Source organism: Rattus norvegicus, chromosome 1 (assembly GCF_036323735.1).
Source record: "Rattus norvegicus strain BN/NHsdMcwi chromosome 1, GRCr8, whole genome shotgun sequence".
Taxonomy (NCBI): domain Eukaryota; kingdom Metazoa; phylum Chordata; class Mammalia; order Rodentia; family Muridae; genus Rattus; species Rattus norvegicus.
In genome coordinates, this window is record NC_086019.1 from 95,106,369 (window position 1) to 95,133,851 (window position 27,483).

Sequence of the window (27,483 nt, forward strand, 5' to 3'; positions counted from 1 at the left end):
CCAACGCGTTTGAAGACCGTTGTTCCGACAATGCTTACCCTCTCCCGCAGCGTTGTGCTTGCTTTCCCCCACCGGTCTCCGAGCCAAGCGCCGCCTTGAAGCGGGCCCTGAACGCAAGGTGATCGGCGCAGAGACAAGGGGGCAAAGCTGTGCGCACTCTGGTTTTTATTTCATTGTTGACCCGGCGGCAGCGCGAAGTGCGCCCTCTTTTGAAGGGGAGCCGAAGGCAGGTACGCGAGGTGCGCAGGGGAGCAAGGAGGGGCCTTTATTTCTCTCGGCTAAACATGTAGCGGAGGAGGTCGACTACCCGGTGACTGTAGCCATATTCGTTGTCGTACCTGGGGAGGCGAGGAAGAAGGTGTGAGAGAGAGAGAGAGAGAGACAGAGGGACAGAGAGAGAAACCAACCTACCCCCACTATCCTCTTTCCCCTTTACCAGGAAACAAGCTTCACGAAGTTGTCATTGAGGGCAATTCCAGCCTTAGCATCAAAGATGGAAGAATGGGAATCGCCATTAAAGTCCGTGGAGACCACCTGCGTGACAATTTCAAAGATAAATGTAGTCGAGCAAGGATCTCCAGGAACCCAGACTTCCGACTCTCAGACCACATTGTCATTCACTTGTCTGGCACACTAGACAGAGACACCTTTTGTGTTGATGACAGGATGTGATCAAGGTAGGTGGGACCTTTGTCTCAGGGACACAGGGGCGTGCTCAGTGATTAAAAGTGCTTGTTACATAAGCGTGAGCATCTGCCTTTGGATCCCCAGAACCCATGTAGAGGCTGGGCGGGTGATAGACACCTACAGGCCCAGCAGACCAGATCCAGACTGAGGATCCTTGGGACAAGATGGCTAACTGTATTAGCTGTCAAACTGCAGTTACATCTTGCCGCAGTAACTCAGCAGAGTGCAATGGAGGAAGACATCAGTCTCATGCCCCCACATGTGCATCACACATACATGAGGGGCCAGGTCACAATACCCTAATGCTATTCCAGGAAACATTACATGGGGTAGTGGATGACATGAGAGCCTTAGGATGGCATGGTCTTAGGAGCAGAGGTAAGGAGCTACAGACACAGACCTTGAAGGCTGTAGCCCTTAAGGACATGGGGGACAGAGGAGGTTGGCATTGGGCTGATTTGATCTGACCTATTCAAATGACATCATAGCCTTTGAGAGTGGACCTGCAGGGGACAATGCAGGGGAGCTTCAAAAGGTGGAGGCGCAGAGGTGACTTTTTCTTTTTCTTTTTTCTTTTTTTCGGAGCTGGAGACTGAACCCAGGGCCTTGCGCTTGCTAGGCAAGCACTCTACCACTGAGCTAAATCCCCAACCCCAGAGGTGACTTTTCTCTTTCTTTCTTTCTTTCTTTCTTTCTTTCTTTCTTTCTTTCTTTCTTTCTTTCTTTTTTTTTTCTTGGATACAGGGTTGCTCTATAGCCCTGGAACTCCCTGTGTAGAGGGCTGCCCTCAAATTCACAGAGATCTACTGACTCTATATCACCTGAGTACTGGCATTAAAGGCCTGTTCCCCCACACCTAGCAGATGACACTTTCTAAATATTCTGTGTTCAGGAAAGGTGTCTGACCTGGCCTAGCCCCTGAGCATGAATTAAAAAAATAAGAACTGGAGTCTTCCGTTCAGGAGGAGTGTGTTAAGAACCTTCTGAATGCCAGGCTTGGGGTAGGTGGTGAAAGCTGCACGAGTTAGCTCTTAAATCTGTTGTCTTGGACAGTATGAGCTACGGGTTACATGAGTGACTTCCCAGTCACCGTGGTACAGAAGAGCAGCATTGTTAGATCAAAGAGGCATATGGTCAATCACTGAGGCAGGAGACACTTTCCCAGGCCTGCAGGTTTTGTGTTTCTGTATTTTGAGGCAAGGTCTGGTTATATGGTCCTGGCTGGCCTAGAACTCAAAGACCAACTCTTTGGGTGTGAAACACCATGGACAGATGGTCTGCAGGTCTTATATTGGTCCATGATATTGGTGAAAGGGACTCCCCAAGTCCCTCCCCAGAGCTTCCCCCAGGGTTTCCTCAGTCCCTACCTGGTCCTCTGTATAAGCAAGGATGCCAGCCATAGGTCCCTTGGCTGCTGCTTTCACAGCCTCCTTGATAGCAGTGTAGGAAGCAGGCTGAGCCAGGCGGCAGGTCAGGTCCACAACTGATACGTTTGGGGTTGGCACCCGGAATGCCATTCCTGTTAACTTCCTGGAGAATTTCAGAGTAAGGGTGGGAGTCAGAGCCCAGGGTCTTCTGCTCCCATTCTACCATGCCTTGGGGCCAGTGAGGTTTCCCTAGGGTGTATCCCCACCCTGGTTCCTGGTTTGTATCTCCATACCCATTGAGCTCTGGGATGACTTTGCCTACAGCCTTGGCAGCCCCAGTGGAAGATGGGATGATGTTCTGGTGGGCACCTCGGCCACCTCGCCAGTCCTTCTTTGATGGCCCGTCCACTGTCTTCTGAGTGGCCGTGTAGGCATGGACGGTGGTCTTGGGGAACAAGAAGACAAATATGAAGTCTTCTTGCTCCTAACCTTCACTCCTCTTCTAGCAGTTGGGAAGGTGGCCTACGTGTATGGAGGCTACCAAGACAATCACCACAGACCACAGGAAGGGTACCTGGAGGCCAGTGCCCGTCCTTCTCAAAGTAATCCAAAAGGTGTCTCTACTATGGGCTTCCTTCCCAAGCTGCCCTCCCTGCTTGTTCCATGCCTAACACAAGGCCTGGGAAGAAGGGGTTGCTTTCCCTGCCGTCCTTCCTGCCCAAGCTCACCATTAGCCCTTCCACGATCCCGAAGCGTTCGTGAATAACCTTAGCGAGGGGGGCCAGGCAGTTGGTGGTACAGGATGCATTGCTGAAAGGGCGACAGCATGCCAGATGAGCGGCAGAGCCACACTCCTTCTCTGTTACTCTCACTTTACCAGGTCTGGTTCTGTGAGGTGTGAGAATGGGGGTGGGAGGGCTCCCTGGGGTTGTCCTTGGAGGTGCCACTGCGGAATACTGCCTAGGCATGTCCTCAGATACTGAGCACTCCTAGTCGTTGCAGGGTGAAGTTGACATGATGACTCGAGACTTAGGGGCTGGTTAGCAGGAGCAAGGTGATATGAAAGACATCACAGATGTAGTGGGGTTGGGACTGGGCGAGTGCTAAGTCCTGCCATGTCTGCTGCCACCCACACGCTGGAAGATGGCTGTCATCCCTGGTACCTGACAACGGTCATGGAGCCAGGGTTATAGTCCTTCTCATTCACACCCATGACCAACATGGGTGCATCGGGGGAAGGTGCAGTGACGATGACACGCCTGGCACCAGATGAAATGTGCCCCTAGTGATAGAATACAAGGTCAGGGTCTCCAAGCGCCACTGCCCCCTCTTCCCAGACAGCCCTGGGCACTCCTCCTCACTTACCGAAGCCGCCTCTATGGACAGGTATACACCTGTGGCTTCCACCACGTAGGGATTCCCTACAGAGCTCCAGGGGATTTCCTTAGGTTCTTTGCTGCAGAGTGGTGGGAAGGCTATGTCAGTTTTCCTTGTTTGGGTCTCAGGCCAGCCAGAGGTCTTGGTACCTGATGTGCTAACACCTGCTCCCAGACTCCATATACCTACCTGTTCCAAGTTGACTCTCCCTTTCTTATGTGCTATACCCTGCTGTGTCTAGACAAGGCTTTCACATCTTACCTCCCGCAGGAACCATCCCCACAAATGTCAGACTAGAACCACAGCCGTTTCAATCACATGCTCAGAGCATAGACTCCCAAGATGGTGAGGCTGCCGATGCTGCCCTTTGACTTCCAGCTCTGACCGTCTCATGTGAGCCCTTTTTAGCCTCTCATCACACAGACACATCAGGTGACAGCTCAGGAGGATTACAGCTGAAGCATCTGTCCACAGCAGGGACCAGTCATCGACAGTAGAAAAGCCAGAGAAAGGCTTTCTGTTCCTCTTTATCAGCCTAAGTTTTCACTGGGTTTTGTTGGTTGGTTGGTGGTCTGCATCTTCCACGATCTTCCTGCCTCAGGTTCCTGAGCTCAGGGATTACACAAGCACCATCATGACCAGCTTCGCCTTGATGTTCTGACAAATGTTTGTTTCTGGAACTCATCAAACACCCATCCTTGCTGTTTTCCACCTGCGTCCAGCAAGCAGTCTCTGTGACTGCCATCTGTGGGCTTGTCCCTCGTGGAACTTACCATGTCACAGGGACATTCATTCTTAGGACTGCTTCTGGCTCTCCTCTGGATAGTTCCATACTGTAGGTACTCCACCTATGCATGCTAGGAATTGGACTTGGGGGGTCCTCTGAGAGCAATCTGTGATCTTAACTGCTGAGCTGTCTCTCCAACCCCAGTGAATGCATATCCATTTGATTTTTGTAGTGCCTAGGACTGATGCCAGAGCTTTATATGCGGTGGAAGGTATTCTACTACTGAGCTTCATTCCTGGTCTCAGTTTCTTTGTTTTAGTCATTCTACATACGTGCCCTGAGCTGCCTTCCGTCTGAGTTTTTTTGTCTGTAGAAAAGTGATAACCACCCCAACACCAGCATACTACTGTGCTCATGTTTCAAAGAAGCCACTGTCAGGCAGTGAAGGTAGCATGCCAACCGAGGCCTGGGTTCTGTCCTCGGTTAGGAATAGTGTGGAAATAGAAGAATGCATAGGCTCTCCCTCCCTTCTAGCCACAGGGCTCTGCTCCCTCTGCCCCGTCAGCCCACATCGGTGGTCATCTGGCCCAAGTCACTTTTATCTGATACACCCACTTTTGTCTTTCAGGTTGAGTTCTTCGGTGATTCCTGTAATAGGACTTGAGTTTGGCGTGGCCCCTCCTGCCTGCAGGTCTGTTCCAAAGATTCATTCATTCATTGGTCGGGGAAGGCAACTGTGTTGTGTATTATATTGCCAAGTTGTCTTGTGTGGCTGGGATTGCTGAGAGGCTGGCTGTGGAAGTCAGGCTGGCCTCCCTTCAAACCCAGGCAGAGGAGGGATGTTAACTATCCTGGGGTAAAAATACAGTTCCTGAGAGTGGAGGCTACCACTGTTTATCCTGCGGTACGCAGTGTTGCCAGTGAGAGAGGTTGTAAGTTCAGCCATGAGGGAAGCTTAATCAGGAGCACCAACCGAAACCTCAGCTTAAGTCAGTATCTGCTGGATGTTGGGAGCCCCTGACTGCAGCGATGTCTCATCACCGTCTGTTGCTATTTTTATTTTTACTTAGAAGCCTCACCAGCCCTGCCTGGGAACTAACTCTTACTGGAGTATCCACAGTCGATTTCCACCAGATGTTTTGTGCACCTGGTTTGACGTTTTGCTTGCCATCCATCCATCCATCCATCCATCCATCCATCTTTCTTTCTTTTTCTTTTTTCTTCCTTCCTTCCTTCCTTCCTTCCTTCCATCATCTATCTGTCCATCCATCTATCTACCCATCCATCACCTATCTGTCTCTTCAACCAGATCTACCCATCCCCACCCCCACACCTACCTGTCTGTCTACTACCTGTCATCTATCAGCTCTCTACCTACCTCTCCACCCCTTGCTGTTTACTGTTTACTTTGGCCAGCCAAGCATTCAGAACTGAAAAGTATGGCTGTCACAGGTCATTCTTTAGCAATATGAGAGTTGGGGCGCTGTGTGGAGGCAAGGGAGGGAGGCAGGACTGATGTCATGCACGCAGGTGCAGGATTGAGGTGACTGAAAGCTTCTGGAATTGCTTTTGGGGCAATGATTTAAAACTCAGGGCAAACAGCCTCTATTCTCCCCAGTTCTACCTTCAACCTTCCTCCAAACACTGCCACACCTCCTTTTCAGCAAGTTAAAGGGAACCGGTGTCCTGCTTAAGGAGAAGACCTTGCCTGGGGCTACAGAGGGTTGCTTGTGTCTCTGTTAGTAAAGTAGCTTAAGGTATTACTGGTTTATACTGGTTCTTTTGTATTCTTTTGTTTTCCTTGAGACAGGATTTTACTGTATAGCTCCAGGCCGACCTAGAACTCGAGGTAATCCTCCTGTCTCAGCCTCCCAAATGCAAGAGTTACAAGTGTACACCCCACACCTGGTATGTTACTGCCTGATATACAGGGTCTGAATCTGTTAACAAATGTTGTTACCATCAACACAAGCCATGTGAGATGGGCACTAGGAAGTCAGCCTCGCTGGGGTGAGAGAGGTGCAGCCCAGCGTCCCCAGAGGTGATAAGCAGGTGTGGCAGATGAGACAGAGACTCACACTGGGACCCCTGGGACCCCGAGAGCTGGGGCAGGAGCATTGGGGAGGGGAGTGGAGAGGGTGGAGTAGTGCCTTGGCTCAGAGGTACTGGGTAGGAGCCGGCTCAGTTACCACAGAGAGGTGGCTGGTGACTTAGAGGAAGCAGGGGACGAGGCACAGTGAACTCATGCCACAAAGAACACATGCAGATGTGCGTTAAATACAAAACATTAAAGAACCATGGGCCGTCTTGAAGATGAGTGTTCTGAAGAGTTTTAGAGGCCAGAGACCTTTCAAGACCCCCTTTCTAAACAGTATACACATATGGTGGAGCCATGGTGTCACATTCTGTCCTTACCACTGGAACACGTTGATCTCAAGGTTGTCCACAACTAGTCGTCCATTCTTATGTTCCACCGTTCCTTTGTATCTACCATGTGTGGAGTCATATTTGAACATGTACACCTGCAGTAGACAGAGCGAGGGCCTGGTCGTAGGTTGCGGAGTGAGCAGCCCTAGACGAATCCCCACTGTGGGCAAGATTTTTATGAGGTTCTGCGTTGCAGCCAGGAGCCTTCTAGATAGCTCTTGGGATCCTCTCCCCAACTCAAGTGCCCCTCCCTCCCTCCCTCCCTCCCTCCCTCCTTCCCTTCTTCCCTCCATTCACCATGTATTCTGGATCAATGAATGGGTCATTCACTGCTACTACCCGAACGCCCTTCTCCATGCAGACTCGTAGCACCAGACGACCAATGCGTCCAAATCTGTCCAATCAGGAACACAAAAGGAAATGGCTATGAGAACCAGAGTGACAGGGATGCCATGGTGTCAGTGTCCTACCAAAGTTCATGTTGAACTTTGAACGTTGGGGGTATTAAGAGGTGGACATTTGGGGATAGGGAGACAGCTCAGTAGGTAAAGGCTGCGTCCTCACTTCACTCTTGCTCTAGCCTCTCTTATTGCTGGAGTTACAGGCCAGAGTTACAGGCATACTGTCAGGCCTTCTAGTGCCCCCGTCCTCACTCCTACAGCTGAGTGGACCCAGGAAGCGCCTCCCTTTCTCAGGTAAATGAGTCTCTGTTCCTTACCATGGTGCTCCAGGTCTTAAAGGGCTCCCTCTCCCCATTCCCTTCCCCACAATTTGTTCTTAGAGCTGTGAAGATTTCCTGACTGTCTTTAAATGTACTAAGCATGATGTCTCTTCCAAGCCAGAGCCCTTGCTTGCCCCACTGCCTCAAAAATCTGCCCCAGTGGAGACACAGCTGGCTTCTTGTTGTTCATGCCTCTTTCCAGAGGCTCCTGTAGCCCAGCCTGCACTTGAATCACTTTTGGTTCTGGGAGTTCTCTGAGGATTGGCCTGCCCAGTAAGGAGGAAGGAAGATGTCCTCAGCCCATAGTGACCCAAGGAAGCCACTATGGGGCTGACTGGCTCCAGCAACATCTGGGGCCTGACATAGACTCACCCATTGATGCCCACTGTTAGCTCTTTAGCTGGCTTTGGGGGTGGTGGAGGAGGGGGAGGGGGAGGGGGTGGAGGAGGTGGAGGTGGAGGTGGAGCCTCTTTAGGCTCCTCTGGCTCTATCTGGGGTGGAGGAGGCGGTGGTGGCGGTGGCGGCGGCTCCTCCTTGGGTGGCGGAGGCTCCTCAACCTTGGGTGGAGGTGGAGGTGGTCTGATCACTGTAGGGAGCAAAGAGTTCAGAAGGGAGGTGGTGAGCTGGGTCCCTCACACGAGGCATGGGGATGGGGAAAGGTGCTTGTCCCAAAGGCTTAGGACCTGAGTGCCAATCCTGGACCCTGCATGGTAGAAAAAAACACGCAAATTGTCCTCTGACCTCCACCTTACACATATACAAGTGTGAAACAGCGGTCTTTACCGCACAGAACCCACTGGGCTTTGAGCCTCTAGTGGGCAACCAACTATGGGTTCCGTTCTTTTCCCAACCCACTGAGCCAGAGAACAAGAACCGTCAAGTTAAGATATGTGAACTTCAGTGTTCGTGTGTGTGCGTGTGTGTGTGTGTGTGTGTGTGTGTGTGTGTGTGCGCGCACGCATGCATGCACGTGACTGTGTGTATGTGTGTGTGTGTGTGTGTGTGTGTGCGCGCACGCCTGCATGCACGTGACTGTGTGTATGTCAGTGTGTTTAGGAGTTACATGAGGGTCTATTTCCTGTGCCATTTTCTTACTCTGTGAAATGCTGATGAAACATTCCATATGTGTTGTGATATCAATCCCCCCTGACTCTTCCCTGCTTCCTTTCCTTCCCTTCTTCCTTTTTGAGACAGAATCTTACTTCTGAACACCCCCGCCACACACACACACACACACACACACACACACACACACACACACACACACACACAAATGGTTTCTTTGTGTACAGCAAGCAGTCCTGGACCTAGCTCTGTACGCCAGGCTGGCCTCAAACAGAGACCTGCCTGACTGCTGAGACTGAAGGCAGGCACCACCACCCCCAGCTTCACTCCTCAGCTCTGGGCTCCTTCTGCCTCAGTCTCCAGAACAGTAGGATTGCTGGTATGCTTAAGATTAAGGCTTTTTTCTTTTCTTTTTTTTTTTTTTTGGTTCTTTTTTTTCGGAGCTGGGGACCGAACCCAGGGCCTTGCGCTTCCTAGGCAAGCGCTCTACCACTGAGCTAAATCCCCAACCCCCTTTTTTCTTCTTTTAAGTACTAGGAATAAACCCAGACGCCCTGCCTGTTAACCAGTTGCTCCACCACTAAACTATACTCCCCTCTTAGAATAGTTCAGAGACCATTTCCTGATGATGTGAGGATGGACCCAGTTCTGTGAGCCCCAAAGTAATCTGGAGATGCACTCTTCCTGGAGGCTTCTCTAGGAAAACCAGATTAAGGCAGGCAACACTGAAGCCTAGGAATTCTCTACCTTGGATATCCTCTATTGCTTTTCTTCCAGGGGACAGAGTCTTCTGACTGTAACCCAGGCTAGCTTCAGACACATTATGTAGCCAAGGATGACACATCCCTTGGTTCTAAGTGTTGGGGGATAGCACCAACATGGATTTCTGTTTTGGCTATTCTCAGGTGGCTGTCACAGTGAGGGTTGATGAGGAGATAATGTATCACATGGCTCTAAGTAGTACCTCCATGCTATAAAGACAAGGGAAAACTGCTCTTCTAAATTGTCCTTGGAAACAGCCTCTGGCTGGGTTTGCCCAGCAGCTGGCAGCAGGTTCTACAGAGACCGAGGCCCTGGGAGAATCCCAGATCCACCACGTCTTCCGTGGTTGGGAGTCTGAGAAGTGGCTTGACCTCTGCTGGCCTCCATAGAATGGGGACAGTGAACGCCCAGGCCTCACCTGGTGGCTGTGAGGCTCAGTGAACTCAGGCCTGCCTCCCTTGCCTGTAAAGGGAGCAACTGCACCCTGACTCCCTGCAGCCCAGGGAGGACCAAGCCTAGCAGCCCATTTGTCCCTGGCCACCAGGGACATCAAGGAAATGTGGGGAGCACACCCTCCCTGACGTGTCACAAATGCTCCTGGCTATCCCTCCCTCTCCAGCCTCCCTGCCTCCTCCTGGCCTCTGCTTCTCCCCTCTCTACTGTTAGAACCCAAAGCTCAGGCAGTCCTGGGGTCATAACCCCCAAGCCCCAACCCCATCCCCACCTTGAAGCTCTGGAGTGAGGAAGGATGTGATGTGGGAGTGGGGAGGGGAAGGACTCCTAGATGATGAGAGGCCTGAAGGGCCCACCCTGGCCTGTGTCTTCAGGGGCACCTAGTTGAGAGCATTTGGTGGGGGAGGGTCTCTGGACTCTGAGCACCTTGGGTGACTGTGTGGAGACTCCCAGAGCTCACTTTCCTCCTCTTCCCAGGGCCACCCCCAAAGACTCTTACCCGGACATGGACATGGGCATGGACATGGGCATGGACATGGGCATGGGTCCCGCCGTAGCTGGACAACAGTAACATTGGTAAGGATCACGTCACGTCTTGACATGGCCTAAGATCTCATGGCCTGGCTGCCTTGGGCCCCTCCCTGATGTTACTGAGGAGTGAAGCTCCCAATGTCCCAGAGGCTCCTGAGCTTCTGATGATGTCACATTGCCCAGTGACATCACAGAGCTAGCGGTGTGCAGGGTGGCGACCTCAGCCCACTCTCCAGTGTCCTTAGAGTCCCACACTGAGGATTTCAAGGCCACCCTCTGGTATCTAGAGTGGAACCCACTAGGTTCATGCAGAATCTCATGGCTGCCATGTCTCTTCCTCCCTCCCCTGGTCCACCTGCTTCATGCTCTTTCTGGATCTCTGAGGAGTTTCCCTACCTCTCCCTGTGTGTGGAAGTGCTGAAAAAACCCCTCCCAGGGGTTGGGGATTTAGCTCAGTGGTAGAGCACTTGCCTAGCAAGCGCAAGGCCCTGAATTCGGTCCCCAGCTCCGAAAAAAAGAAAAGAAAAGAAAAGAAAACCCCTCTCAGATCTCCCCTTGGCTCCCTGGGTTCCTTCCTCTCAGATGCTGTCTATAACTGAGGTAGTCCTCATCATGACGGAAAGGAAGGCAGAAATACAGTCTAGAAGATGGGGAATATGGGGAAGGAAACTCAGAGCTGCTGCAGCTGCCTCCGTCAGACCTGCTGCAGCTGCCTCCGTCAGACCTGCACAAGACCGTGCCAGTCAGCCTTCCAGCATGGAGGGGAGAGACTCACAAGCACCCATCTCTGCCTGGGGAGCCCTCAATAGCTGGTAACTTGTGGGGGAGGAGAATCCCTTGTCTTTAAGGGGGTTAAGTATGCTGCAGTTGATGCTCCCAGACTTCTTATGCACAGCCCAGATTGAGTCAGTGAAGCACCAAAAGGAAACAAGACAACACCCCAGGAAGTTGGCAGGGAGACGATCAAGTATGGAGTCTCTCACGTTTTCAGTAAACATAGGATATATTAAAAAGCCAGATGTGGTAGCCTGCATGTGTAAGGCCAGACCTTTGAGGGTCAGCTAGGCTGGAGTACACAATGCTGCAGGAACAAGGGACCTACCTCTTGGTAGAAGAGGGGACAGGATGACTCAGGAGTGGCCTCTCACCCCCACACTGCCATTACTGGAGTGTTTGAGCGCGAGCACACACACACACACACACACATACACACACACACACACACAGAGAGAGAGAGAGAGAGAGAGAGAGAGAGAGAGAGAATATCTCCTGTAGCACACCTGTCTAAATGACCTAGGTCGCATGTGTGGTGTCAACACCTGCCCCCTGGCCCTACAAACACAGAAATGATATTTACATTATACTATAGTCTATTAAATATGAAAATGTTTATGACTAGAAATCCCAAGTACATGGATTTTTATTTTCTTGGCAGTGGCATGCATTGGAGACTGAATCTATGCAATGACCTTGTGTTCTGCCAATCAGCCACACCCCGGCCTATACACACATACCTTAAAAACCTGCATGATATGCCAGGCACATGCCTTTGGTGCCTGCACCCAGGGGCAGGGCTCTGACACTGAGGCCATCCCAGTTGAGACAATGAGGTCAAGGCCAGCCAGGGTTATATAATCAGATCCTGTCCAAAACCAAACCAAACCAAAAACCCAGAAACAAACTGGTGATGTGGCACAGGCCTAGAATTTCAGCTCCAGTAGGGCTGGAAGCAGGAGTGTGGTTGTGAGGGTTAGGTCATGTGGACTGCAGGATGAGGTTCTAAGAACAACTGAGCAACCTGCCCACACACACAGTATCTGGAGCCCAGGGAAGAGACCACCATGAATGGCCTCCTCTCTGCTTCACCTTTTCTTAAAATCCTGGAGTTTGAACCCAAGACCTTAAGGCATGTGAAACACGTTTTCTACAATTGAGCCACATCCCCAGGCCCTAAGGATTTTGAAATATTATTGGTTGATTTATGGATTGATTTGTATATGTGTGGGTGTGAATGTAAGCAAGTATATGTTATGTGTGTGTATGTGTGTATATATATGTGTGTGTGTGGATAGATTGTGTGTGTATAGATAGATAGATAGATAGATTGTGTGTGTGTGTGTGTGTGTGTGCGTGTGTGTGTGTGTGTGTGTGCGCGCGTGTGCGCACGCGCGCGCAGGTCAGAGGACACGTTGCAGGAGTCTGCTCTCCTTCCACCATGGGTCTCAGGGGCAAAGTACAAACCCTCAAACTAGATGTCAGGTGCTCTGTCAACTGAGCCATGATTAGTGCTGGAGCAAAACCCAGGGCCTCTCTCATGTGAGACTATTGCTCTCCCATTACACTGCAGCCCACTCTTACATGTCCAAGGTCACTTCTGAGCCCTGTCTAATACTGGATCCAGTTCCCTGAGTCCCACTCTCTTATGTCAGGAATCACCCAAGGAATACCTGTTCTAGGAAATTCTAACACAGCCTGGGAATAGTGATACTGAGACCCAGGAGTTTTATTTCTGCCTCCGTCTGTGTGTCTCTCTCATTAGAGGTCAGGCTGTCCTCAAACTCAGTGTTCCCTTTACCCTTTGTGCTGGCATGACAGCACCACACCTGGTAGGAATCTGTCCATAGGAGCACTAAAGTGACAGCAGCGTGAGTGACGTTTAGGAGCCTGGCACTGGCCTAGGTGGAGACTCTTGGCTCCTTGCTCATGCACCTTAAGTGAGTTACCACAAGTGTGCTTCTGTCTGAACTGTAACGCTTGAGGGTCCGAGAAGAGGGGAGGGAGAAATGGAGGCATTATTTAGAGGACCTGTCTCAGCCTTCTGGGCACAGCCCTGGCTTAGCCACCTGTGCTGTGTGATCTTGGAGAAGTTAATGGACCTCTCTAGCCTGGTTCCTGGATGTTGCATCGTACCTTCCATCCAGAGGCTTCAAGGGACCTAAAGACCCACAAGTAGAAGGTGATTTTAGTGGAACATGGCAGGAAGTCCAACATCCAGAACATTGAGAAGGAAAGACCTAGGGGAAGACTGGAGGCTGCAGATGGGAGTTGCCACAGGCAAGAGGACAAGGCACCAGGAGAACTTGGGGCTCCAAGCCAGTGGCTAGCTGGTCTGTCTCCCAGGTCAGGACCTCTCTCTCTGCTCCTCAGTCTTGAAGCCTGGGAATGGACCCTGGGTGTTTTCAACTGAACTGAGAATCTCTAAAGGTGTGAGTGTTGATGGCTGCTAGCGACCTTGTGCTCACTGGTGACCTTGAGGATATCTGCCTTCCGGGAGGTTCCATCTGTGTGGTCACAAGAGGGGGAGAGGTTTGGGCCAGTGAGCGGACTCACTGGGAATAGGGGCCTGCTGCAAATGCTGGCCACCTGTTCTGATCATGGAACCCATGTGGAAGAGAGAGAAACCACTCTCCTAAATTGTCCTCTTCCTCTACCCTTGTAGCCTGACACACTAACAGCCAAATAAACGTCCATAAACTTTTGGAAACGAAGGAGGTTAGAGTTCCAAGTGGGGGTCTGCTGTCACTCAGGAGCCATGCAGACGAAAGCACGGCCTCTCCCCTGCACCACTCACACACAGCCACCTTACAGAAGGCAGTGAAGCTGGTGGGCACAGGGCAAGGCCCTGCTGTTAACCCTTCTGATGCTGTGTCTTAAAGGGAGGGTCCTTGCAGGCCCAGCCACTTGTAGGAAGTGAGAACACCAGAGTCAGTTGGGGGTTGGCCTCCCAGAAGCTCTGGCTTCCTCTGGCTTCAGCACCTGAAACAGCCTCCGGCTGGGTTTGCCCAGCAGCTGGCAGCAGGTTCTACAGAGACCGAGGCCCTGGGAGAATCCCAGATCCACCACGTCTTCCGTGGTTGGGAGTCTGAGAAGTGGCTTGACCTCTGCTGGCCTCCATAGAATGGGGACAGTGAACGCCCAGGCCTCACCTGGTGGCTGTGAGGCTCAGTGAACTCAGGCCTGCCTCCCTTGCCTGTAAAGGGAGCAACTGCACCCTGACTCCCTGCAGCCCAGGGAGGACCAAGCCTAGCAGCCCATTTGTCCCTGGCCACCAGGGACATCAAGGAAATGTGGGGAGCACACCCTCCCTGACGTGTCACAAATGCTCCTGGCTATCCCTCCCTCTCCAGCCTCCCTGCCTCCTCCTGGCCTCTGCTTCTCCCCTCTCTACTGTTAGAACCCAAAGCTCAGGCAGTCCTGGGGTCATAACCCCCAAGCCCCAACCCCATCCCCACCATGAAGCTCTGGAGTGAGGAAGGATGTGGTGTGGGAGTGGGGAGGGGAAGGACTCCCAGATGATGAGAGGCCTGAAGGGGCCACCCTGGCCTGTGCTTCCTTCAGGGGCACCTAGTTGAGAGCATTTGGTGGGGGAGGGTCTCTGGACTCTGAGCACCTTGGGTGACTGTGTGGAGACTCCCAGAGCTCACTTTCCTCCTCTTCCCAGGGCCACCCCCAAAGACTCCTTACCGGGACATGGACATGGACATGGACATGGGCATGGACATGGGCATGGGTCCCGCCGTAGCTGGACGACAGTAACATTGGTAAGAACCACGTCACGTCTTGACATGGCCTAAGATCTCATGGCCTGGCTGCCTTGGGCCCCTCCCTGATGTTACTGAGGAGTGAAGCTCCCAATGTCCCAGAGGCTCCTGAGCTTCTGATGATGTCACATTGCCCAGTGACATCACAGAGCTAGCGGTGTGCAGGGTGGCGACCTCAGCCCACTCTCCAGTGTCCTTAGAGTCCCACACTGAGGATTTCAAGGCCACCTTCTGGTATCTAGAGTGGAACCCACTAGGTTCATGCAGAATCTCATGGCTGCCATGTCTCTTCCTCCCTCCCCTGGTCCACCTGCTTCATGCTCTTTCTGGATCTCTGAGGAGTTGCCCTCGCTCTCCCCTGTGTGTGAAAATGCCTAGCAATCCTCTTGCAGGCCTCCCCTTGGCTGCCTATGAATTAATATTGGCTCTTCTCACCAAGATGGAGGAGAGGAATGAAATACTGTAAGATCCACAGGTCCGGGAGGACAGCAACAAAAAGGCCTCCTCTGAACATGACAGGACATCTGTGCCACAGAACTCACAGCAGGCCTGGTTCCTAGCCAAGACCAAGGGAGTCAACATTCTCGGGCGGGGGAGGGGCTCAGCTCAGGAGCTGTTGACAGTGATGGCTCCTGGGAAAGCAAGAGTTGGTTTTCATTTAGCATTGTGAACTGAACAGGAATGGGTGACCCCAGTCCTGTGAATCTTATTAGCAGTACAAATCATTGTGGGGTAAAATTAAACAAATCCATAGAGGAGAACCCTGGGCTGGAGAGAAGGCCCACCCTGTAAGAGCACTTGCTGTTTTCCCAGCTGACTGCAGTTCAGCTCCCAGCACCCACGTGATGGTTTTCAACCATATGTATCTACAGAGCTAGGGAATCTACTGCCCTCTTCTGGCTTTTTTATGCACTGCGCCCACGCGTCGCACACAAGTGCAGACAAAACTACTTATATAGAAGATAAAAAGTTTAAAATTTTTCATGAAATTGGTAGAGTGTGGGAGGTAGAGGGGATCTGGGAGGAGTGGGAGGTCAGGTCGGGATAGACATGATCAAAACATGCATATAGGGAATCCTCAAAAATAATATATAAATATAATAAAAACAACAAAAATAAAAAATAGAATTAGCAATACACATGGGTGTGCACATATTCACACACGTACATGCACAGTCAGATGTGATAGCATTCTCTGCAGTCCTTAAAAGGCTTGTGGGCCAGCCAGCCTGTAGTATGCAGCACTGTAGAAGCAAGAGGAGAGATCCAGCCTCAACAGGAATACCTCCAAGGGTGGGGCCCCATTGACTTCAAGTGGGACACATTTTTAAAATTTTAAATTACATTAATGTTTGTGTGTGTGTGTGCGTGTGTGTGTGTGTGTGTGCGCGCGCGCGCGCGTGCGCACCCTCATACATGTGGTTAGAGGAGTAAGCTCCTTCCATTTACTATGTGGGTCTTGGGGACTGAATTCAGAGCTTATCGAGCATGGAGTAACCAGCTGAACTGTCTTCAGTCCTGTGTTTAACATAGAGCTCGTTCAGTCCATAAATAAAACACATTTGCCTTGCACATTTTTTTTTTTTAAGGAAAGTAAATTTCCACTAGTTTTCATTTTTTACTCAATAATTTGAATCTTTCAAATAGTCTGTAGTTATTTAAAGTTTTAAATAAAACGCTTTCTAATATTGTGGCTTCCGTTTTAGGCCACAAAAACGATGTAACTATTTCCGCCAGATGACCTGCAGCCCCCCCCCACACACACACACACTACCCCCACTGTGTTCTGCTTCTGCCCGGGGTTCTGACTCAGTGGCTAAGGGCCTTTGCTGCTCCCGTAGATAACACTAGTTCAGATCCCAATACTGCTTTGCAGTGGATCACGACCCATGTGACTCCAGCTCCAGGATCACTGACACCTTCGTGTGGCCTCCATAAGTCCCTGTTGGTCCCAGATTCTGTCTCTCCTCCTGGGGGTATCTGGACTCTGATGTCTGGAATGGGTCTGCAGTCTGCCTCTTCCCTCCAGGGCATCAGATGTCCACCAGGGCGGGAGGGGGTCAGGAATGAATATTGTGGCTCTGTGTCTTCTACTGTCTCCTTCAGGGTGTGTGTGTGTGGGGGGGGCGCTTCTCCAAGAATCTTAGTGCTATGACTCTTCTAGGTGAAGCAGCCATCTAAGATGACTTAGCTTGTTCATATTTCTTTATTTGGAGTGGCCTTGAACACATACAGTTTATTTGGGTGAACCAAGAGTTATATAGTTTTGGAGAAGGGCATGAGAATATCCAGGGAGGGGGAAAGGGTCATTGGTTAAAGGCCGAGGCTACTGAGCTATCTCATTTGCGTGGGGATGAACCAGCTGCTGTGCTATGTGACTGACTACCTGTGACGACCGGGTTGGAGGCCTCAGGGTTATGGTTACGTGCTCTGGGAGGCAGGAACGGAAATGGGGAAAGAGTTCTCTCCACTCCCTCGGGTCTCAGGATGAGACTCTAGTCTCAGTGTTTGAGATATCCAAGCTTGGGACTTGCTCCTCCTTTCCAGTCCTATGCACTCACCTAAATCAGTAGAATATTAAAACACATTTATAAACAAGATACATTAAAAATAACCAAAGTAGGGGTTGGGGATTTAGCTCAGTGGTAGAGCGCTTGCCTAGGAAGCGCAAGGCCCTGGGTTCGGTCCCCAGCTCTGAAAAAAAGAACCAAAAAAAAAAAAAAAAACCCAAAAAACCAAAGTATTATTTTTAAGTTTTAGCTTGAGGTTGAGTCACGGCACTTAGCTGTTTCTAACACATTTTCTATTATATTAAACGTGTAACCCATCTGATGTGCACGCCTTGGTTCTTACCCTTGGCTGAGTGGAGGAGGGTCCTGGCGTTTGAATCCAGGTTTTCACATAGGCTAATCATGTGCTCTGCCTTGGAACCTCACTCCTGCCCACACATACCTTAAGGCACAGAAGTGCTAACAACTGTTCTGGCTATCTGCGCTGTTGAAGAAATGGAGCTGGGGCGGGTGCTGACTCTGGGTTGGCACAGATGTTCAATTTTAAGAAGGCCAAATAAATAAATTATTAAAGGCCAATTTGGGGCCAGACTGGACTACATAGTGAGACCCTGTATCCAGACAAACAAACAAGGGACTGGAGAGATGGCTCAGTGGTTAAAACTGTTCAGTGTTCTTTCAGAGGACCTCGGTTCGATTCCCAGCACCCACATGGCAGCCCACAACCTTCTGTAACTCCAGTCCCAGGGCATCTGATTCCCCGTTCTGGCCTCCACAGGCCTCGGTATACACAGACATACATTCAGGCAGGAACCCATGCACGTAAAATAAAAAATAGAAATTATTAAGAACAAACCCATCTCTGCAGTATCTAGGAAGCACAGGTGACAAACACACCCGGTCCCCTCACTCCCCCAATTTTTTCCCTTTTTTGTCCCTCCTTTTTTTGCGGGAAATTGAACCCAGGGCTTTGGGCATGCGAGGGAAGTTTTCTTCTGTTGAGACACACCCCCAGCCCCTGGGGTTATTTTAATTTAATTTTATTTATTCTCCCCCCACATCTCTGTGTGGAGGCCAGAGAACACTCCGTGAGAGTTGGCTCTCTCCTGCCGTCCCATGAGTCCAGGATTGAACTCCGTTCCTCAGGCTTCACAGCAATCACCCGTTACCTGCTGAGCCAGCTCTCGTGTAGTTTCATAGTCTTAAAGCAACCACTAAGTCATGTCTTCCTGTTGGTGGCCTGTTCTCCTTGGAGTCTTCCTGTGCCCAGCACCTCCTGAGGTCCTGTTGCATGTCACCCTCACTGACTGTGTGTTCTGGAAGGGTGCTGGGCCCACAGCTGTGTCTCAGCATCTGGAACAGCATCTACCACAAACTGGGCCTTCTCTTTCTTTTAAAACAGTACTTACTTTATGTGTCTGAGCATTTTGCCTGCCTGCATGTCTGTGCACCATGTGCAATTCTGGGTGTTTTTGGGAGGCAGGAGAGGATGTTGAGTCCCCTGGTACTGGAGTTACAGATGGGCCCATGTGGATGCTGGGAACTAAACTCAGGTCCTCTGCCAGAGTAGTCCACACTCCTACCCACTGAGCCTCCTCTCCAGGCCTACTTTTCATTTCTTGAGACAAGATCACACTATGTAGCTGAGTCTGGCCTCTAAATTGCTATGATCCTCTGGCCTCAGCCTCCTCGATGCTGGGATTACAGTTGCACGCCACCGTGCAAAGCTTTCGGGGAGTGTCTAGAACAGAAAGCAAGTGAAAAATGTCCCCTCAAGCCCCAGGGCTCACATGAGCTTCTATGAGTCAATAGTGTACGCCTTCACCTGCAGGGCTGGTTGACACGCAGCTGTGACCAAGGGGGTGTGAGTCTTTGCTACAGATAGGAGTCAGCATCTTAGAGAGAAGGGTGGAAGCCCAAAACTCATACAATGACATAACCTCTTCCTTCCCCAAGTCCTCATAGAAGCTTTCCAAGGGCAACATATAGAGATCCTGTCTCATAAAACCGAAACCAGAACCGTATCATGCAAGACCTGGCCATAGGATAGGGATTGGCAAGGCCCTGGAGAATTAAACTAAAACTAAGTGGGAAGAGACAGGCCTGGATCTGGTAATTGCAGCTACGTGGAGGCTGAGGAAGCAGGATCATACACCAGTGCTTGTCTAGGCTATAGAGTGAGTTCAAGGCCAGCCTGGCCAACTTAGTTTGAAAATGAAAACATTTTAAAAGGTCTGGGTTTTATGGCACACGTCTTTACCCTTAGCATTTGGGAAGGCAGAGGCAAGCAGATCCTGGGAGTTTGGGGCCAACCTGGTCTACATAGTAAGTTCCAGGATAGTCAGAACTACAAAGTGAGACCCTGTCTGAAAAATAAAAATCAAAAAAGAAGTCTAGGATACACGTCGAGCCTGTGGTAGACACTTGCCTAGCATATGTGAGAAAGCAGTGTGCGTGGGATGGGCCTTCTAGATGCTGTTGGGCAAAGTTCTTTGTATGGTGGCATATACATGTCATCTCAGCCCCTCTAGGGCTGAGGCAGGCAGATGAAGAGCTCTGTGCTAGCCTGAACTATATGTCTCATAAAACCAAGGCCAGAACCACATCAACACCTCCCGACACACATACACACCCAGAGGTGGGCATGTGTGTAATCATAGTACTTAGGGTGCTGAGGCAGATAGGTTGCCATGAGTTGGAGGTCATCCTGGGCTTGTATGAGACTCTAGCCTAAACAATAAAAAAGGACCAATAACCCCCCCCCACAACCTGATGTTAGAAGTGACAAATCTGATTAATAGCAAGAGAGGAAACAGAGTCACGAGCTCTTCTCCCAACATCTGGCCTTAATCAATTCTGCCAGATACCAGGGAACAGAAATTTGCCATTTACTAGCAGTGTATCTGCTTTTCTTTTTTTTTTTTTTTTTTTTTTTTTTTCCTCGGAGCTGGGACCGAACCCAGGGCCTTGCGCTTGCTAGGCAAGCGCTCTTCCACTGAGCTAAATCCCCAACCCTGTGTATCTGCTTTTCTAACTGTGGTAGATCCTAGTCTGAGCTGGGAAGCCCCAGGCAGTCCCTCTGCAGAAGGGGTTCTGGGTAAGGCACTCGCCATGACACCCTTGAATGGGCGAACAACCTGTATGAACATTTACTACATCTTTGGGGCACTGTGGGGTGAGCTGTGGTATCCTTGAGTCTGAGCTGCTTCCACTGGCTTTTTTTTTTTTTTCTATTCTTTTTTTCGGAGCTGGGGACCGAACCCAGGGCCTTGCACTTGCTAGGCAAGCGCTCTACCACTGAGCCAAATCCCCAACCCCCCCACTGGCTTTTCAGTTAAGGAGAAAGGCGAGAAGTCATGAGTCCATTGGCAGATGGTGACAGAAAGCTGAGAAGAAGGGCCTGTGGAGGGAGAGAAGGACGGAGAAGAAAATACAGAGTGATGGTGCATGCCTGCTGTAGTCCCAGAGGATCAAGAGTTTAAGGCCAGCCTCAGGTACATAAGGAGTTCCAGGCCAGTGTGGGCTACCTGAGACCCCATCACAACAAAACATAGAAAAGATAGGATACCTTTTCAAAAGGGTAAGCCAAACCTATCTATCTTGGGATGGACCAGGGTTCTGACACCCCACCTCCATGCCCCTGGCTCCCTTCTCTGCCTGGCCTCTGACTCTCCATCATTAATTAAGGGAGGCTCCTGGCTGCAGTGCCACACCCAAGATCTGCCTTTGTCACTGGAGTGTGAACCTGGGAAACAGATTCTCTCTGCAGAGTGGTCCAATAAGCCACCTCTCCTGTGATGCTGAGAAAGCTGGGAAGGCAGAGGCTCCCGGGCCCCTGGTCCTGGAATGTTTGGTTCTGGGTGTGGCTATGCATCGTTGACGGGACCACCTCATGCTCTGGTTTGAAGCTGACAACACGGGCTAATTCTCAGCCACACCTGGGCACCCACACAGATAACTACCTCCTCCGCTTGTGCACACCTGCATTCCTCCATGCCTGAACATCCCACTGCACTGCTCCCTCCTCTCTCAGCCTCACTGTTGACATTAAAACCTAAACACACACACACCCATTCCCCACCCACTGGTTCTTGCTTGCCCCCCTCTAAACTACCCCGTAGGTATAGATATCGGGGAAGATCCATTACCCACCCTTCCTTCTAATGCCAGACTTCAGCCCAGGCCAGGTCTCAGCTGCTTCCCTGCACTCTGAGCCAACAGTACTAGGCTCGGGGCTTCGGGTCAGGGCACTGGAGGCCTAAGGGGAAGAAGAAGGAAGGAAAAGGTCCTGGCCCCTAGCCCACATGTTTAAGGCAACTTCTGCTCCACCGGGTCTCCAAGCCTCTCCCTAGGGCTGCCTCAACCTGCTTTTCAGGTACAACTGCGTCCTGTCCCAGCTCATGGCAATCAGCCTCCAGCCCCTGCTCAGGGACTGGGAGGGGAGAGGACTGGATTCTGTCATGAACATGTGATCCTGGTTCCAAAATTCGAGGCCCTCCCCAGGAAACCCCCGTAGCTTTGGGGACCCAGGTATCCCTTCTCTCCAGCATCCTGTGCGATGGGTTCAGGCTTGAACCTCTAACCCATCCGTGAGCTCCATCTGTGAATATACTTACTGGGCCTCAGTTAATGTCCCGTAAACTGGAGCCATAGCAGTACCCAGCACAAAGGGCCTGATTGCTAGAAGTGAACAATCTAGAAGGTGAGACACACTGTTAAAAATTAAAAACAATTTCAGATTGCGATAAGTTCTATGGAAACAGAAGGACAACATCACAGAACATAATTGTCATACTTGCAGTACCACACTGTGCCTGGGGGATGGTGGGGAAGGACGTTCTGACGTGCTGGCCCTTTGAGCCAGGTGTGGAATGTGGAGGCAGCTGGGTCACACTTTGGCCTCCAGGCACGTGCAAAGCTGCCAGACAGCCGTGGGGGGGGGGGGGGGACTGGAGCGCTTGGACAAAAGCCTTATAACTGGAGCGGAGAGAAGCGGGGAGAGGGGACTCCTAACAACAAAACCAGGCAACTCCCTCAGCTTCTGGGGGGTTCTCTTCTCCCTGTTTCTTTCCACTCTTGCGGAGTTTTCCTAAGAGGGCTGACAGGGTGGTTAGGGATGGGGAGTGCCTGAAGGTGGGTTCAAAAGCAAGAAGGATGGCTAGTGGGGGAGAGAAAAACTGGAGGGGGCTGGGCAGGGCAGAACCCTATTCAGGGTGGAGGGCCTGAGAGGGTTAAAGAGCAAAGATGCAAGGATCACGTCCATGACTCATCCTGTCTTCCTCCTCCTCCTCTTCTTCATTGCTCAATCCCAAAAGTCTCTGGGAAACACCCCCTGACAGGAACGGAGTCAGAGCCTCACAGGGGCAATTGAGTCACGAGGGGTGGGGCAGAGGGAGGGAGGTGAAGGATAAATAGTGACCTCGCTCCCTCGCTCCTCTCTGCATCCTCCCTGCCTTCCCAACAACATGCATCTTGTCAATCTGCTCAGCTCCTGCTGCCTCTTAGCACTCCTGGGGGCTCTGCCTGCACGGGCAGCCCATGAGGATCCCATTGAGAAGGCCATAGAAGGGTTCAGCCGTGGGCTGAGCAACGCAGAGAAAGAGGTGGGCAAGGCCCTTGAAGGCATCAATAATGGAATCACTCAAGCCGGAAGGGAAGTGGAAAGAATTTTTGATGGACTTAGCAACATGGGCAGCCAGGCCGGCAAGACCGTGGAGCATGGCTTGGATAAGGTAGCCCACGGCATCAACAGTGGCGTCGAACACGCAGGAAAGGAAGCAGACAGGTTGGCCCATGGGGTCAACCACGCCGCTGGACAGGTCGGAAAGGAGACAAACAAAATCATCCATCATGGGGTCAACCAGGGGGGCAGTGAAGCAGGGAGGCTCGGTCAGGGGGCCCACCATGCTTTTGGTCAGGGTGGGAGTGAGGCAGAGAAGTTTGGTCAGGGGGTCCACCATGCTTTTGGTCAGGGAGGGAGAGAGGCAGAGAAGTTTGGACAGGGGGTCCACCATGCTTTGGGTCAGGGAGGGAGAGAGGCAGAGAAGGTTGGCCAGGGAATCCACCATGCTTTTGGTCAGGGAGGGAGAGAGGCAGAGAAGTTTGGACAGGGGGCCCACCATGCTTTTGGTCAGGGAGGGAGTGAGACAGAGAAGTTTGGCCAGGGGGTCCACCATGCTTTTGGTCAGGGAGGGAGAGAGGCAGAGAAGTTTGGACAGGGGGCCCACCATGCTTTTGGTCAGGGAGGGAGTGAGGCAGAGAAGTTTGGCCAGGGGGTCCACCACGCTTTTGGTCAGGGAGGGAGAGAGGCAGAGAAGTTTGGTCAGGGGGTCCACCATGCTTTTGGTCAGGGTGGGAGTGAGGCAGAGAAGTTTGGTCAGGGGGTCCACCATGCTTTTGGTCAGGGTGGGAGTGAGGCAGAGAAGTTTGGCCAGGGGGTCCACCATGCTTTTGGTCAGGGTGGGAGTGAGGCAGAGAAGTTTGGCCAGGGGGTCCACCATGCTTTTGGTCAGGGTGGGAGTGAGGCAGAGAAGTTTGGCCAGGGGGTCCACCATGCTTTTGGTCAGGGAGGGAGAGAGGCAGAGAAGTTTGGACAGGGAATCCACCATGCTTTTGGTCAGGGTGGGAGAGAAGGAGGCAAACTGGTACAAGGGGCCAACCAGGGTCTTAGCCATGCTGCAAAGGAAGCACAGCAGTTTGGTCATGGTCATGGCCATGGTTATTATGCTGCCGGGCAGACTTGGCAAGAAGGGGACAAAGTAATGTATCCTGGGGTCAACCAGGCTGGGGAAGAGATGGAGCGCTTTGGCCAGGGTATCCACCATACCATTGAACAGGCTGGGAAGGAGGCAGAGAAAGTGGCCCATGGTGTCCAAACTGGGGTCAACCAGGCCGGGAAGGAGGCAGAGAAAGTGGCCCATGGTGTCCAAACTGGGGTCAACCAGGCTGGGAAGGAGGCAGAGAAAGTGGCCCATGGTGTCCAAACTGGAGTCAACCAGGCTGGGAAGGAGGCAGAGAAAGTGGCCCATGGTGTCCAAACTGGGGTCAACCAGGCTGGGAAGGAGGCAGAGAAAGTGGCCCATGGTGTCCAAACTGGGGTCAACCAGGCTGGGAAGGAGGCAGAGAAAGTGGCCCATGGGGTCCAAACTGGGGTCAACCAGGCCGGGAAGGAGGCACAGAGAGTTGGCCAAGGGGTCAACCATGCTGCTGGCCAGGCCGGAAAGGAAGCGGAGAAGCTTGGCCAAGGTGTCCACCATGCTGCTGGCCAGGCCGGGAAGGAAATGAACAGGTTGCAGCAAGATGTTCATAATGGGGTCAACCAAGCCAGCAAGGAGGCCAACCAGCTGCTGAATGTAGGTGAACAGAGGTGGGGAAACTGGGGAGAAGGGGATTGTGGGAGGGAAGAGGCTAAAACCCTTGGGAAGCCATAACCCTGGGTTCCCTTCCTTCCTTCTCCACCTCCATTACTTCAGAGCTGGTGGCCAGCTGGTTTAGACTATCTTGTCTGCAAAGTTTCTCCTGACACAAGGTGAAAAGGACTTAGTCTTGCTATCAGGGAGCTGTCCTACATGAGGGAACCTAACCGTTCTATCTCCTGGAACCAGGAAATAGTTCTGATTCCAGACACTGTACAAATAGATAGCGGCTGAGAAAATCCAGAGTTGGGGAGGAGCTTTGGTGACAGGCTCTGCTATGTTCTGTCCTTGTAACAAGCCTCTGAGGTGGTCAGGAAGAGGGCGCTGACTCTAACATTTAGGTAGGAAACCAAGGCTCAGAGGCCAGGGGGACTCGCTAAGGTTAATGGAGAGTGCTCGGTGAGTGAGATGTGGGTCTGGAGTTTTCTTTCTTCCTTTGCCTTTCTGACTGGGTGGTGGGCAAGCTTCTTGAGGACTTCCATGCCCATATTTGTAGAGGGAGCAGATGCTGGAGACCAGGTAAGCTGTAACAGCAGGCACCAAGGCAGTATCAGGGGTCTCTCCATTAGCAGGCTGACTCCTGCACTCCGAATGAAGAGTCACGGAGATCAGAAGGCTGGAACACCATCCTGGGGATGTGTCAAGGTCTCAGAGCCCAGAGCCACATCTGCTGCCTGGAAGGAGCCATGGCGGGCTGGGTGGAGAGGAGGGGACTAAAGAGAGTTCTGGGTGAAGAATAGGGCCCCGAGTAGACACCCAGGTGGGCTCTGGGAGAGGGTCAAGAGTTTTTGAGAGGTGCCACCGGGTGGGTGTGGCCTATGCTGACTGATGTTATGGGCTCAAGAGCTGAGTGAGGCTTGAGGCTACATTGTAGCAGAGCAATTAAAAATCAGGGCTAAGGGTGAATGATGGTTCTGGTATTTGTGTGGGTCCTTTGAGTCCTTCTTCTGCAAGATGGAAACGGCTCCTGAATGTTGAATTTAAAGAGAGCGTGAGTGAGGCGAGTCCACAAGAGGCTGGAGCTCTGTCCACGTCTCACTATCAGCTTAGCAGCCAGGGGCTCTGGGTTCTCTCAGGACTGTGAGTGAGGAGCCCTGAGGGTCAGCTAGGCTCCTCCCACTCCTGACCCAGTCATATGAGAAGGGGTGGGTTCCAGGGAAGGGAGGGGAATGAGGGAGACATTGATGGGTTAAGGGGTAGTAGTGATGATCTGGGTTTGTCAACAGGGGCCTCATCAAGGTCAAAGCGGTTACGGAGGCCAGCACGGAGGGGCCGCAATCACTACAGCAGTATCTGGGGTGAGTCTTTGGGTGTAACATGGGCTTGGAGCTGGGAGAGGGGAGTGGAGTCTACTTGAGGTTCTCCCAAGGATAGAGGTTGGTTGAAGGTTGGTGACTTGCTTTGTCCTTGAATTCCAGGCCTCGGTCAACAAGCCATTTATCAACTTCCCAGCTCTGTGGAGGGTGAGTGCTGCATGCTTCTCAGTCCCCTTGAATTCCCTTCCCATAGCCCTTCTTGCAGTCAGCATCCTTTTGGACAGACTCAGCCTCTGTAGAGACCATGTAACCTGTTCTCCCAGCTCTGCTCTGGCCTTTCGTCACCCACTGGCAGCTTTTGGGCACTTTCCAGTCCCAACTAACAAACATCAGCTGACAGAAATCATCTCCAGGGCACTGGAGCATCCTGGAGCCAGGGAGGGTGGGGATGCTGAAACCATCCCTCATGTCTCTCCTCCCATTCCCAGTGGCTAGCTGCCTCCCCTTCTTACCGACCTTCCCGCAATGCCTCTGCTCCCCCACCCTGCTGTTTTGCATGGGTGAGCTGAGTAGTGGTAATTTGGTTTGGGAGGTAGCTCCCTGCTGGGCTGAGAGTGTAAATCCCCGTAGAAGTCTGGTCCTGACTTCAGCTTTGTCTTTTTCCTTTTTTAAACATTTAAAATCATGTGTGTGTGTGTACACACTGTGTTTTGGATCCCTTGCAGCTAGAGTTACAGGTGTTTGTGAGCTGCATGATGTGGGTGCTGGGATCCAAATTTGGGTCTTCATGATTGAACAGCAACTGCTGTTAACTGCTTAAGGCCCAGAATCCAGGGTTCCTCACAGCTCCAACTCAGAGTAGCAGAAGGTGCTCAGAGGTGAAACACACAGGGCTTCTTCTGTGGAATATGGAATACCCCCCCAAAAGCTGGTCTCCCTGAGGGAGCTGGTTCCCCATTGTTCCAAGGTAAACAGGTGGTGTCTCTATTGTTTCTCAGGGCTGAAATAAGAGCCCAGACCTCAGCCCCCTGTGGCCATGTTCCTGTACTTAATGCCCTTCCTCTCTCTTTCAGAGTATCGCCGCCATCATGCCCTAAACTGATGCCCAGGCAACAGAACGCCCCTGTTGTCACACCAGCTGAAGCGACCCAGCAGAGCTGGGGCTTGGGGAGAGCTGCCTGGGTGCCCTAAGGGGGCTGCTTTGAGCTTTGTGAATAAAATTGACACACGATCCCTTTTCATTGCTGTTGACTGCTCCTTAGAGAGGGATGGGCAGAGCCGAGTGGTGGGCTTGTACTTCCTCTTGTCCCTTGATGGACGGATCTAGGACTTGCCACACAGGATGGAAAGAGCTGGAAACTTCAGGATGATTAGCTTAAAGACAGCAGTTCCCAGAGGCAAGCCACGCCTGGCTAATGTGCAGTGTTTGGGCCCAGCTGGGAAAAGCAGCTAAGGGAAGCAGCCACAGGCAGGGTGTGTGGTAGCCCGGTTGGAAACAATGGTAGTCTGTGTCTATTGTGCAATGGAGACACACTGGGTGCTTTCCAGGCGTGATCTCACCGAATCCTCCAACCACCCAGTTAGGTAAAAGTTCTGTCATTATCCCCAGGTTCTAAGGACTCTTGTGGAGGGAGGTTTGTGCTA

At 51.7% G+C, this 27,483-nt stretch overlaps 2 protein-coding genes across 13 annotated transcripts; one reads left to right on the forward strand and one right to left on the reverse strand.

The window, feature by feature from the left end:
• The first annotated feature begins 21 nt into the window (after positions 1-21).
• Positions 22-27,080, forward strand: Sbsn (suprabasin). 8 transcript variants are annotated; one of them, XM_039104509.2, is made up of 8 exons: positions 423-677; positions 4,787-4,849; positions 10,064-10,162; positions 14,559-14,658; positions 20,503-22,987; positions 25,810-25,881; positions 26,002-26,046; positions 26,913-27,080. In XM_039104509.2, the coding sequence occupies exons 5-8, from the start codon at positions 22,634-22,636 to the stop codon at positions 26,934-26,936; spliced, it is 495 nt and encodes a 164-aa protein (XP_038960437.1). In that variant the 5' UTR covers positions 423-677; positions 4,787-4,849; positions 10,064-10,162; positions 14,559-14,658; positions 20,503-22,633; the 3' UTR covers positions 26,937-27,080. The 8 variants fall into 8 exon arrangements, 7 of the variants coding, with proteins under 7 accessions (XP_038960437.1, XP_063139726.1, XP_063139722.1 ...); XM_063283656.1 differs by having other exon boundaries at positions 477-677; positions 20,503-24,520; NR_177078.1 differs by lacking the exons at positions 423-677; positions 20,503-22,987 and adding an exon at positions 22-230.
• Positions 148-19,550, reverse strand: Gapdhs (glyceraldehyde-3-phosphate dehydrogenase, spermatogenic). Of its 5 annotated transcripts, none has more exon segments than NM_023964.1 (11): positions 148-338; positions 437-534; positions 2,055-2,217; positions 2,348-2,499; positions 2,783-2,864; positions 3,218-3,336; positions 3,420-3,510; positions 6,574-6,680; positions 6,883-6,979; positions 7,679-7,892; positions 14,582-14,687. In NM_023964.1, coding segments are annotated over 11 exon segments (1,299 nt in total). In that variant the 5' UTR covers positions 14,685-14,687; the 3' UTR covers positions 148-265.
• Positions 27,081-27,483: the final 403 nt, after the last annotated feature.

Bases quoted from the DNA above. Each gene is read 5' to 3' on its own strand.
- Gapdhs (XM_006228790.5), bottom strand. From the start codon at position 10,188: ATGTCAAGACGTGACGTGATCCTTACCAATGTTACTGTTGTCCAGCTA. The intron at 6,980-7,678 runs GTGAGTCTATGT...CTGATTGGACAG, and splicing joins CTAACAGTGGGCATCAATGG to ATTTGGACGCATTGGTCGTC. The intron at 2,865-3,217 runs GTACCAGGGATG...TCGCCCTTTCAG, and splicing joins GGCTCCATGACCGTTGTCAG to CAATGCATCCTGTACCACCA.
- Sbsn (XM_063283652.1), top strand. From the start codon at position 22,634: ATGCATCTTGTCAATCTGCTCAGCTCCTGCTGCCTCTTAGCACTCCTG. The intron at 24,521-25,809 runs GTAGGTGAACAG...GTTTGTCAACAG, and splicing joins AGGCCAACCAGCTGCTGAAT to GGGCCTCATCAAGGTCAAAG. The intron at 25,882-26,001 runs GTGAGTCTTTGG...CTTGAATTCCAG, and splicing joins TCACTACAGCAGTATCTGGG to GCCTCGGTCAACAAGCCATT.